The sequence below is a fragment of the Myxocyprinus asiaticus genome, chromosome 37 (assembly GCF_019703515.2).
Source record: "Myxocyprinus asiaticus isolate MX2 ecotype Aquarium Trade chromosome 37, UBuf_Myxa_2, whole genome shotgun sequence".
In the NCBI taxonomy this organism is placed as follows: Eukaryota; Metazoa; Chordata; class Actinopteri; order Cypriniformes; family Catostomidae; genus Myxocyprinus; species Myxocyprinus asiaticus.
In genome coordinates, this window is record NC_059380.1 from 15260173 (window position 1) to 15274056 (window position 13884).

At 45.0% G+C, this 13884-nt stretch overlaps 1 protein-coding gene across 1 annotated transcript in view; it reads right to left on the reverse strand.

Moving 5' to 3' along the window:
• Window positions 1-13884, reverse strand: part of LOC127428061 (inactive N-acetylated-alpha-linked acidic dipeptidase-like protein 2) — a 475761-nt gene that overhangs the window by 42989 nt on the left and 418888 nt on the right. The window contains exon 12 of the mRNA XM_051676110.1: window positions 2532-2625. Within this exon, the coding sequence (XP_051532070.1) occupies window positions 2532-2625 (94 nt within the window). The remainder of the gene's footprint in view (window positions 1-2531; window positions 2626-13884) is intronic.

The following is a 13884-nucleotide window of genomic DNA, read 5'->3' on the forward strand; positions in this document are numbered from 1 at the left end:
TTTAATAAACTGCATTTTGATCTCAGAGACTCCACTACATTACACTAGGAATACCCAGAGAAGCGCATGCCTCATGCCAAATGTCAATGACATGATAGATAACTAGTTGTCAGCTGTGGTTCCATTCATACAGGGCAAATTCCACCGAACTCACAGAAGGGAGGCCCTTCTGTTATAGAAAGCGATTGTCACTCTTTTATAACCAAACTGTGTGAACAGAACTGTATTAGGCACTCCAAAAAGGACTGACTACAATATTGTGTTGCTGTGTGAACAGTCAGTCTTCAGTCTTTCTGCCCTGCTGCAGTTGAGACAGTAAAACAAAAGATCTTATGTGTGTTTGGTGCATGTCTGAAGAAAAAACAACACTGCACAGCATTAAGGGCTTTGCAGTCTGTCTTCATGTGGCAGGATTATGTGGGAATTACATATCTCTCCTGTCCTGTACTGGGTCTTCATTAATATTTAAACACAAAGGCACACTGCTCCAGGGGCAAGAAAGAACAGCCTCAGAGGAGGAGCCCTGACTCTCTCTGCAGAATATGAGGTGACAATCGGGTATACCTGGGAGCCACCGTATAATAATTTTATGTTATTTGAATCTCTGAAATCCAATTCTGCAAGTCTTTGAAAATGCGATGAACAGTTGGAAATGAAAGCCTGTCAAAAGCTCATTACAACACCTGGGTATCTTCACTCTGAAGTAGGACATATAAATGCTTGCCTCTTACGAGAATATTCTCCCTTATTCTTTCCCCTCTAGGGTTAGCGCTCTTTGTGAAAACTGATGGCCAATCAGTTCTGAAGTTTATAATCCCATTTGATTTGAGCACCGGCTGAGCAGAGAAATGGCTCACACCAATTTGAATTTAACAAATGCAGAAATCAAGGTCATTCTCCAGCGTCTCTGTAAGCTGTGATAGAAGGATCGATACATCCACCCAAACAGATGATCTCTCCATAAATCATTTTTACGGGAGGAGGAGGGGTTGGCACAGAACTGACCTAGGCTGTAATAGTAAATTACATCCTCAAACAAAAAATCAAAAAATCTTGGCAACATACTGCACATTTGTCATAAACTAGTGAACTTTAACCTTTTTCAGGCCAGGGAACAACTGTTGTTTAAGTTTAATATTAACCTAAATACTACATTAAAACAATGGGATGTTGCATTCAAGTGTTTCCTAATTAAGTTACCATTGCTTCAAGCTGTTTATAGTAATTATTCAGGTAAAAAGTCAATCAGAAAGCACGCGGGTACCGAATTGAGTCAGTACTCTGTACTAATGGTACTGTTAAAAGACTGTTATCTTTTTTATGTTAGTATCAATTTGGTGACATCACTTTTGACACACCTTCTTGTACATTTAATTGTAATTTTACTTAATACATTTAATGTTGGAGGAACAATGAAACACAGACTTTGGTTCCGTTTTAAATAAAAAATAATTTCGAATAAAAAAATTATTGGCAGAATCCCTGCAATACCTAAGCTGTTGAAACCCTCTGTTATAAATTGATCAAGTATACAATTTTTAAAAAGTATTATTATTATTATTTATCCATGTGTTTTTCAGTAAATGTGTTTTTCAGTAAAAAATAAATAATAAATAAATAAATAAATAAATAAATTAGTTCCAGTCCAAATATTTGAATGGCCAAGTGATATTCCAGGTGTGCTGATATTTAGAATAACAGCACTGGAACATTTCACTGTTTTTTCATTCCATTTGCCTGTGTTAGTGATATTCCAGACCAGAGAATGTGAGCGGTGCAGAGTGGAGGTGGAACGGGGTGCAGATTTGTGTGTGTGACAGGTAAAGGATGGGCAAGGAGGAGGCAGGAACAGGCTGAACAGTCAACATAAAGTTTCAATATCAAACTCAACTTAAATCCAACATAAACAAAGATGCAGCGAGGCTGCATGCATCTTTCTCTCTCCAACCGGTGCCTCCGGCCACCCCTTATCTCGCTCTCTCGCTGATTATCTGATTCAGTGCCGGCCATGCTCCATCACGGCCCGGCCACACCCTCCTCCTCGTCACAGTATGATTTTGTATTGAATGAAGTTGGAGCATCTGTATTTTCCTTCACATCAGGATTTATTTCACCAGTGAGTGTGGAATGGGAAATGGAGAACCTGGAGTGGAGCTGTAGCATGGTGAATACGGAAGGCTTTGTGCGGGGAGGGAAAATTGCTGTCGCTATATACTGTATTCCAGTCAGGGATTTGCTTAGTGACATGCAAAGCTTGATGGTTTGGCTTCTTTTGGAACTATTTTTGTTGGAGGAAAAATAAAATACAGACTAACAAAACAATGACCAAATTTGGTCTGAAATGTAAGTTACTCAATATTATGGTTTATTCTTGTTTGTAGAACTTTGTATAAAAGCAATATAACACTCGCAATCGTCTTGTTCTACTGAATATGTCTGTGATTACTTCAGCCATGCTAAAATTCAGTACACCACCATTTTTCCTGATGTGATATTGCTTACATTACTTTCAAACAGACAAATATTCTTACCTTTGAGTTTGTTCTGAACTTCTAATGCAATATCCAAAGGGTAAAATGGAAGAACAGGGTCAGTAGCGAGTCGCAGGATGGCCTCAGCTGTTATCTGAATTGACAAAGACAAAAAGCCCCATCAAAATTCTGAAACCAATTCTGAAAATGTCATAAACAAAAAACTTTAACTTCAAAAGTACAAACCCTGAAACAAGGTTACTGTCAACAGCGGGGCGTTTTGGGGAAATAATCATTATATTTTAAGAGTGCAATGAAAAAAAACTGTAGCTAGTCAAGTAAAAAGACAATTTGAAGACCAAGAAAAAGCCAAATGGTCGGCAACACACACGATAGGAAATTCCAACATAGCTGGTATCTATTAACCAACCTTTCAGCAAATCCGGTAGGAATGGACAAACATGGAAATGAGGAATATTTCTCAGTTTTCAGTTTTTTAATGTGTACTCTCCTCATGTACATGCTTTGCAACAATGTACTGTACCATTAAAATAATTGTCTTTCAATTAGCAAAGCTACGTTTTAAGTGTTGAAACTGTGCATGACTGCTCCCTTAGTGCTTCTTTCTTATACTTAGATAATAAGTGCTTTTTCAGGATACAAGGCCTTCAACGCTTCAACAATAATTGTTGGTTGTGTTCAGTCTTATTATCTTTTCAATGCCCTTTCATTGATTTTTCACTCCCTTGTCTGATACCGTTGCTTTCCTCCCCAGTCACTCTGCATTGTTGTCCGTTGAGCGACTGTAATCATGCAGGTGATAGAGATCTGTACCAAGCTATTCCTTTATCCATGCTGCCCACTGAAAAACCACAATCTGTCACATCACACCCAGAGGGACAGTTTTCACCACTTCTCATCTGTATGTTGCCCTTCTTCCTCTAGCATCGCTGATCAAACATTATTGATTTGTCTGGGGTCTCTTCAAGTTCTGCATGAGGTTAACACACAGGCTGGGGAACTGCACAGTATGAACACTTATCGACTGCGGTTCTATCATATGGTAAGTGTCTCTTCTGCCCAACCTCTCCTGACCTCTGAAAAAAAAACCACAGTTTTCTGGCTAGCTGGACAAGGGTTTTGGAGATGGCGATCCCTCTCTCTCGGGATGGGTGAAACCACAAATGGTGATAGGGCACTATTGCACATGCCTCAAAGGAGGATTCCGTGTCTGACCACTGACCCTGACTAAATGAATCAGCCCAAGGGCTGGAGTTTGCTGGCCTCTCAGGAGAGCTCAGGATCAGGGGTGAAGTCTACACTGAACACCAAGGTCAGCTCGCATTTTCTCCTTTTTTATACCACATATATATATATATATATATATATATATATATATATATATATATATACATACACTGTATATATACTGTTACCGTAGACTTTGTCAGTTCGAACCAGTCTGGCAATTCTCTGTTGACCTCTCTCATCAACAAGGCATTTCTGTCCATAGGACTGCCACTCACTGGATGTTTTTTTGGTTTTGGCACCATTCAGAGTAAATTATAGAGACTGTTATGCAGGAAAATCCCAAGAGATCAGCAGTTACAGAAATACTCAAACCAGCCTGTCTGGCACCAACAATCATCCATGTGATTATCTAATCAGCCAATTGTGTGGCAGCAGTGCAGTGCATAATATCATGCAGATATTGGCCAGGTTTTTCAGTTAATGTTCACATCAACCATCAGAATGGGGAAAAAATTTGATCTCAGTGATTTGGACCATGGCATGATTGTTGGTGCCAGATGGGCTGGTTTGAGTATTTCTGTAACTGCTGATCTCCTGGGATTTTCATGCACAACAGTCTCTAGAATTTACTCCGAATGGTGCCAAAAACAAAACAACATCCAGTGATGCCAGTTCTTTGAATGGAAACACCTTGTTGATGAGAGAGGTCAAAAGAGAATGGCCAGACTGGTTAGAACTGACAAAGTCTATGGTAACTCGGATAACCGCTCTGTACAATTGTGATAAGAATAGCATCTCTGAGATGCGGGTTGGTGCTGTTTTGGCGGCACAAGGGGGACCTACACAATATTAGGCAGGTGGTTTTAATGTCGTGGCTGATCGGTGTATATACAGTATATTCTTATTTTACTGTTGGTCTTTTAACATTTTTTTTTTTTTTTTTTTTTTTTAAGATAGTAGATATAGGAAAGGAAATGACTGTAAGAAGAAGATGGAACAGAAAATGTTGTAAGCCAGACTCAAACTCAAATCACCTACATGAGCACCACATCTAAATATGGTATAATGTGGTAATAGCTAGGCCAAAGAACAAAAATTAATATCCTTATATACAAGGAAATGCTAACTGTATGCCACAGCGAAAAAAAAAAAGAAAAAAAAAAAACCTTCTTCACAGGGAAAAGCATATGATAAGAAATAATTGGGAAGAAGAAGGGATTACAGGAAATATTGCAAGCCAGACTTGTATTCAAATAACCTGCATAAGTAAAATGGCTCAACACACATACGCACAAAAAATACAAAAATATCCATCTTTGCAAGAAAAATTCAGGACATAAAGGGCAAAAGAAGGAACTGGAAATGTTGCAGGGCAAGCCCAAACTTATGTCACCCACATGTGCACCACAGCTCAATGCCTGCATATGTGCTAACTGCTAAGCCACAGTACCAACATAAATATCCTTTTTTTGCACGAAAAGGCAAATGAATAATGCATATCAGCATTCAGAATCAGTATAAGTAGTTTGACATTTTCAATAACAATAAGGCATCAAAATCATAGAATGAGCATTTCTTTAGTTCTCATATTTTTTTTTTTCTAAATCTATTTTTTTTTTTTTTTCAGTTTCTTATAAAACAACTGTAAGTTATAGTGATGTGGAATCAATCATAGACTATAGATTCCAACACTGATTTCAGCAGAGATAGAGCATTAATCAACATGTGTATGTGTCTGAACCGAAAAGCTGAATTCTTATTTTTATCTTCATTCCTGGAGTTGCTCTTTAGTTATCTTGCTCTCTCCTTCGATCAGGTGGTAAAAACCAATACTAGACATGAAAGAGGCCACACAGATGAGAAAACTATCACAATCCTAAGAGATGAAAGATATACATATAATGCATATGACATATATATATACTGTACATACTATATTTAGATTTAGTTTTTCAGAATGTTTCGGATGCAACATATTTTACAAATTGTGCAAAGCTGATATGTGCTGGAAATATTTATCATCTACAACATCAGTTGGCTAGCAGTGACTAAAGAGGAAAAAAGAGAGAGAGTTCCACAAAAAACAAACTGAGGTCTTCAAAATGTGGTCTTAGCAAGGTTCGTCTTGGTATCCCTGTTAACGACCAGTATTGCTCCTCACCAGCATACAGTATGTTGTGTTTTAGATGTTTGTCGACAGTTGGGATCCCTCACAACCCCTCACAGGCTTCTTAACTAGCTTAACCAACAAGCTTCCATTGGTCAACCAGCTTAATTATAAAGACCATAATGGTTGGACAGCATTTTTTGGCTGGTGAACAACATGGCTATACAGGACCACCAGCTAGATCAGCACTAAACCAGCAAAAAATATCATGGTTACTTTCATAAACTCTGTTCCCTGATGGAGTGAACAAGACGTTGTGTCGATGTAGTGACACTAGGGTCATTCATGGGAGACCCAAACACCTCTGCTTTTTTGAAAAAAGGCCAATGGGAATTGGCGAGTGGAATTTGCATGCCATTCCCCCAGACATACGGGTATAAAAGGAGCTGGTATGCAACCACTCATTCAGGTTTTGTGCTGAGGAGCCGAGACCAGGTCCCGGCCATTTCAGCGGGTAGTTCAGCGTTGTGGCAAGAGGGACACAATGTCTCGTTCCCTCCATCAGGGAATGGAGGTTACGAAAGTAACCATGATGTTCCCTATCTGTCACTCACTCGATGTTGTGTCGATGTAGTGACACTAGGGGTCCCTATTCAAAACGCCACAACTATCTGAACTGTGTTACGTGAACTGGCGGTGCATGATGGGCAGACCGCTATGTGCCTCGTAGCCAGCACACATGGCCATCACGTAACCTCCCACAATGCTCTTATGAGCGTCGAATGGTCCTACCCGAAGGGGGAGGATTTTCTACAAAGCATGGCGACCGGGGGCAGAGGTTACCGTCAGGGAAATGATTTGGTGGAAAATATCACATGGGGTTGCCTTCGGGGAACCAGCACATGTGGAGCACCTACCTCAGTACAGGGTCTCATTAGTGCATGTACTGGGCTGACAGGTAATTTCTCTGCAAACTAACTGCCATAGGGCTAAGGAGGAAAGTCATCCAGGGCTCACAGTCTGTGAACATGACTGGGAGTCAAGAGCACACGTCTTCACCTCAAGGTAGGGGAAAGGCGCTATACGCAAGCGGTACACCCGGCTAGCTGTTCCAGAACTTACCTGCTCGTGCCTGCCAATACATGGGACGAGACCGGCTCAACCTGGAGATTGTAGAACCTTGCAAAGGTGTTGGGTGCTGCCCAGCCCGCTGCTCTTCAGATGTCTGCCCCCGAAGGCGAACCCATGTGATATTTTCCGCAAAATCATTTCCCTGTCAGTAACCTCTGCCCCCGGTCGCCATGCTTTGGTAGACACACTCCTGGTAGAGTGGGCTCGTAATCCCGCAGGGGGTGGCACATCCTGAGCCTGATATGCCATCGTGATGGCGTCAATGACCCAGTGGGCGATCCTCTGTTTGGAGACAGCGCTTCCTTTCCGCTGTCCACCAAATTAGACAAAGAACTGCTCGGAGCTTCTAAAGCTCTGCGTGCGATCCAAATAGATGCGTAAAGCTCGCACCGGACACAGCAATGTCAAGGCTGGGTCTGCCTCCTCCTGTGGCAGCGCTTGCAGGTTGACCACCTGATCCCTAAAAGGGGTCGTGGGAACCTTGGGCACATAGCCAGGTTGGGGTCTCAGGATCACATGAGAGTAACCCGGACTGAACTCCAGGCAAGATTCGCTGACAAAGAAAGCCTTCATGTCCCCTACCCTTTTGATGGAAGTGAGCGCAGTCAGGACAGCAGTCTTCAAAGAGAGTGCCTTAAGCTCAGCTGACTCCAAGGGCTCAAAGGGACCTCCCCATAGACCCCAAAGAGACTACAGAGAGGACCCACAAGGGGACAAGGTGCAGTCTGGAAGGATTCAACCTCCTAGCACCTCTCAGGAACCTGATGATCAAGTCATGCTTCCCCAAGTACTTACCATCTACTACATTGTGATGAGCCGAAATAGTGGCTATATACACCTTCAAGGTGGAGGGGAACAGCCACCCCTCCAGCCTCTCCTGCATGAAGGAAAGCACCGATCCAACTGCGCATCACTGGGGGTCTTCGCATCGGGAAGAACACCACTTAGCGAACAGACACCACTTCAAGGCATACAGGCACCTCATAGAGGGAGACCTAGCCTGAGTGATTGTGTCTACCACCATGGGTGGTAGGCCACTTAGGTCTTCTGCGTCCCATCCAAGGGCCAGACGTGGAGATTCCAGAGGCCTGTCGCGAGGAGCGTGAGATCCGAGAACCACGTCTGGGTGGGCCAGAAGTGTGCTACTAGGATGATCTGCTCCTCATCCTCTCTGACCTTGCACAGAGTCTGTGCAAGTAGGCTCACTGGGGGAAATGCGTATTTGTGTAGTCCAGGGAGTCAGCTGTGTGCCAGCGCATCTATACCAAGGGGTGCCTCGGTCAGAGCGTACCAAAGCAGGCAGTGGGAGGATTCCCGGGAAGCAAACAGGTCTACCTGTGCTTGACCGAATCGACTTCAAATCAGCTGGACCACCTGAGGGTGGAGTCTCCACTCTCCCCTGAGGGTAACCTGACGTGACAGCGCATCCGCTGCGGTGTTGAGGTCGCTCGGGATGTGAGTGGCTCGTAGCGACTTGAGGCGCTGCTGACTCCAGCGGAGGAGACGGCGGGCGAGTTGTGACATGCAGCGGGAGTATAGACTGCCTTGACGGTTGATGTATGCTACCATCGCTGTGTTGTCCGTCCGGACCAACACCTGCTTGCCCTGGATCAACGGCCGGAACCTCCGTAGGGCGAGCAGTACTGCCAACAACTCTAGGCAGTTGATGTGTCAAAGCAGCCGCAGGCCAGTCCAGGGGCCGGCAGCTGTGTGCCCATTGCATACGACGCCCCGGCCCATCTTGGAGGCATCTGTTGTAACCATGATGTGCCTGGAGACCTGCTCTAGGGGAACCCCTGCCCATAGAAATGCAAGGTCGGTCCAAGGACTGAAGAGGCGGTGACAGATCGGTGTGATGACCACACAATGTGTCCCGCGGCACCATGCCCATCTCGGGACTCTAGTCTGAAGCCAGTGCTGAAGCGGTCTCATATGCATCAACCTAAGCGGTGTGGCCACCGCTGAGGATGCCATATGCCCCAGGAGCCTCTGAAAAACTTTCAGTGGAACCGCTGTCCTCCATCTGAACACCTTCAGACAGTTCAGCACCAACTGTGCACGCTCGTTTGTGAGGCGCGCCATCATCGAGACTGAGTCCAACTCCAAACTGAGAAAAGAGATGCTCTGAACCGGGGAGAGCTTGCTCTTTTCCCAGTTGACCCGAAGCCCTAGTCGGCTGAGGTGCCGGAGCACAAGATCCCTGTGTGCGCACAGCAACTCTTGAGAGTGAGCTAGGATTAGCCAGTTGTCGAGATAGATGAGGATGCGGACGCCCACTTCCCTTAGCAGGGCAAGGGCTGCCTCTGCGAACGAAGATGCGAGGGGACAAGGACAGGCCGAAGGGGAGGACCTTGTACTGGTACGCCTGGCCTTCGAAGGCAAACCGCAGGAAGGGTCTGTGTCGAGGTAAGACTGAGACGTGGAAGTACGTGTCCTTCAGGTCTACCACCGCAAACCAATCTTGATGCCGGACCCTTGCTAGAATGCATTTTTGCTTCAGCATCTTGAACGGGAGTCTGTGCAAAGCCCAGTGCAGTACTCGCAGGTCCAGGATTGGTCGCAACCCACTGCCTTTCTTCGGTACGATGAAGTAAGGGCTGTAGAACCCTTTCTTCATCTCGGCTGGAGGGACAGGCTCTATCGCGCCCTTGCGCAGAAGGGTAGCGGTCTCCGCACGCAAGGTAGCTGAACCTAGGCGGGCGCATGGCGAACTGAATCGCGTAGCCGAGTCGGTCGGTCTGGGTCAGCCATCGTGATGGGTTGGAAAGCACGAGCCATGCTCCCGAACTCCGGGCAAGGGGGACCAAGGGAATAATCACGTCGGACGTACCGGCAGGTGGGGCCTCATGGCGGGGTGGAGCTCGAGGTGCCACATCGAGGGGACTCAAGCCCGTGGCCGTGCTGAGTCCAGGGACATCAAAGCACTTACCTGGCTCCTGCCGCCCACCATAAGATTGGCCGAGGAGGGGGGAGGAGGAATTTCATCCCCATAGTCCACCGGAACCAATCCCGTGTGGGCGTGTTTGCCACAGCTGGGTGCACAGGGGCAGGGGGTCCGCCGCTGGAAGCCATACCTGCAAAAATGGGATGGTAGACGGTGGTCCAGAGAAGCAGATCTCCTCGCCCCTGGGTCGCCCGTCTCAGGGGCACTTCGAAGCCTTCCTCAGGTTCTTAGCGGCCGGCCATGAGATGGTTGACGTCTGTTTCCTGCGTTGGGCTACATGCCGGGGCCGGGCCACGGGGGCGGGCTGCGGCAGAGCAGGAGGATGCCCTTGGCAATGAGCAGACGGCTTGCGGGATCTTGAGCCACGCCGGGGCAGGATGTGTTGTATGGCCTCCATCTGCTTCTTCACCGCGAGAACTGCTGGGCAAAGTCCTCAATGGTGCCACCGAACAGGCCAACCTGGGAGATGGGGGCGTCAAGGAACCGTGCCTTGTCAGCTTCTCGAATCTCAACCAAGTTGAGCCAAAGGTGGTGCTCCTGGACCACCAGGGTGGACATCACCTGCCCTAGAGACCGTGCCGTGACCTTCATCGCCCGGAGAGCGAGGTCGGTCGCCGAGCGCAGTTCCTGCATCAATCCCGGGTCAGAACTACCCTTGTGATGCTCTTTTAGTGCCTTGGCTTGTTGTACTTGCAGGAGAGCCATGGCGTGCAGGACGGAGATGGCTTGTCTAGCGGCACCGCAGGCCCTGGTCGTCAGGGACGACGTAAACCTACAGGCCCTGGACGGGAGCTTCAGACACCCGTGCCAGGTGGCGGCACTCTGCGGACACAAGTGCATGGCGAGTGCCTTATCCACCTGGGGGATCACCGAATACCCCCTGGCCGCTCCACCATCGAGGGTAGTGAGAATGGGGGAGCAGAAAGACCGGGACTGGGCAGTAAAAGGTGCCTCCCACGACCTTGTCAGCTCCTCATGCACTTCTGGAAAGAAAGGAACGGGGGTGGGGCATGGCCGTGGGTGGCGCCCCGAGCCCAGGAACCAATCCTGGAGGGTTCTACTCTAGCCTGATGCTTGCGGCCGCCCGGGAAAGCATGTCCGTCATTTCCGTGTCGGCCTGAGACTGGGCGACCATTCCCGAAGGATGAAGGCCAGTCGAAGCCTCTGCGTCCGACTGGACGAGCCCTCTCTCCGATGCTGCGCTCGATATCTCATCGTCTTCTCGGGCTCCGAACAATAGGTCGAACTCACCCTGAGACAAGCCGGCGGTCTCGTCCGAGCGCCCGTCCGGGGCAAGCGAGCATGCTGGGGAATGGGAGGTCCGTGGGGGGATACCCGGCGGAGGTGGTCCCATTGATGTCCCCAAATTAACCGCAGTGCTAACCGACGCTGCGTCAAACCCGTAGGTAGAAGGACCGGTGTGGGGAGCCGCGACCGCAATGTTGCCATGGTCATGTTCTCGCAATGAGGACATGATCCATCCACGAACGATGTCTCCACGTGGGCAGCACGCAGACACGTAAGACAGCGACTGTGGCCATCAGAAGCGGAGAGATAATGACCGCAACCACGGAAAGGCATCTTTAAAAAGACGTTCCGTGTGTGCTGCTCTTTTTGTGAGTGAAAATATACACTTTTAGAATATATTCTCATTTTTCACTCTGCCGAAGCGTCCAGGGGCGTTCTCTGCACTCCACGGGTGCAGAGGGGGAGAAGCCGCTGAAATGTGCCGTAAATCCATCAGTTTTGAGGTGCGTCTTTGGAGGGAAATTAAATTCAGTGCACTGAATACAACTGCTCAGCTCCGAAGAGAAAATCTGAATGAGTGATTGCATACCAGCTCCTTTTATACCCATATGTCCGGGGGAGTGGCATGCAAATTCCACTCGCCAATTCCCGTTGACCTTTTTTAAAAAAAGCAGAGGTGTTTGGGGCTCCCAAGAGTGACCCTAGTGTCACTACATCGACACAATGTCAAGTGAGTGACAGATAGGGAACTATTGTTAACTAATGTTAATGTTTACAACCTTATTGTAAAGTGTTTCTCCTTTCTTTATCATAATTTCTCAACCACAGACATCACAGCAATAAAGTTACTGTGTTTTTCTAAGTTTTCTGTTTAAATCTTTCTAATATTTTGTAGCTTTACCCACCTCTTTTTGTCCACTGTAAACTCTTTTGACATTTACAAATACGGTCTCAGTGTGTTTGTGTGTGTGAGCAAGTACATGTGTGCATGTTTGTGGACTGTTTTTTTTTTTTTTTTCAATCTTGGCTTGCCTTCTGCTCCAGGACATGTGGGTTCTGCAGGGCTTTGAGGGGAATATATTTGTGTATATTAGAGGCAGGTGGTACAGTGGGTTATTGACAGCAGAGGGCTCCCTATGAGCAGCTCAGCCAGACTAATCACAGACTGTGATACACAGCACTGACAGGGAGATCAGACAGGCCCGTGTCTGATCTCAACACCAGACTGAAGATATATATATATATATATATATATATATATATATATATATTAACTACTGTATAAGGTCAAGCATGTGATTGTGATTTGGAGATGCACATGTACTGTGGGATTTGACAGATTAGAGGCAGAAAAGCTGACTGACGATGAAATACACATGGCAGGACTTGTTACGGGCTCATAAATGTGTGCAAACCTGTATGTAAAGAAGATTGAAGTCTGCGACAACAGAGGAGAGGGAATGACAGAGTTAAAGGGATAAAGGGAAAATTGTGTTATTGTTTACCCAAACCTGTATGACCTGATACATTTTAAGGAAGAATGAAGGTAGTAATAAGGTAGAAACCCCAGTCACTATTCTCTTCCATTGTTTTGGAAAGAGCAGCGTCAACATTCTTCAAAATTCCACGTGTTCCACGCAAGAAAAATTTTTACATACAGGTTTGCAATGACATGAGGGTGAATAAATGACATAATTAAAGGGATAGGTAAAAAAACACACACACAAAAAAAATAAATAAAAATAAAATAAAAATAAAAAAAACATTTAAAGACAACAATGTTCTTAAAGCAATCCTTAAAGGAAAAATAAAATAAAATAAAATTCTGTCATTAGTCTTATGTAATTAATCTAATCTTAATCTTAATGTAATTATAAACCTATATGTTGTTATTTTTGTGTGGAACACAAAATTAGAAAGAATATTTGCACAGTTTTTTCCATACAACAAGAGTAGTGACCACACCTGTCAAGCTCCAAAAAGCATCATAAAATCAGTTCATACAACACATGTTTTATATGACTTGTATTTCAAGTCTTCAGAAGCCATTCAATAAGCTTTGTGTGAGGAACAGACTGAAATATTTATTATTACAAATGTATAAAGAAACTGATTAAAAAATAAATAAATAAATAAATAAATAAATAAATAAATAAATAAATGGTGGGTCTTTCAAAATGGGATTAGCTCTCGTGTGTGTGTAGTAACCAGAAGTTAAACACTATTTTTTTTTTAATTCTGAAGGTGCAGAATGTTAGCTTTGGCAGAAAGGATTAACATTTTTGGAACATAAAAAGGAATATTGGAATATAGGGCACAAATCATATGGGCTATCATATGGGGGTGGGAGAGGGGGGATGTCATTCCTTTAACATGAAAAAAAGTTATAATCTCAGTTAATAATAACCTTAATTCTCAACTCTCTTCAGATAAAATGTACTATGCCTAAAAGAGCTCAAGTGTCCATCAACAATATTTTTGGAACAATTTTAGATCTACATCTCATGAAGGAAATACCTGTGTTTGCAGGGCAGCAAAAGAAAAGTGTTAAAGTTTTAGGTAAGCTTTTTTTTTTTTTTTTTTTTTTTTGGTATTGGTTTTGAGTACATTTAATGCTGCATCAGAGCTGCTTTACTGTTGTCATGTCACATTTAGCACATGTCTTGTAACATTTTGAATGCTAAACATTTTATCAAATGGGAGACTTTCAAACTTTAATCTTGAATTTGTTA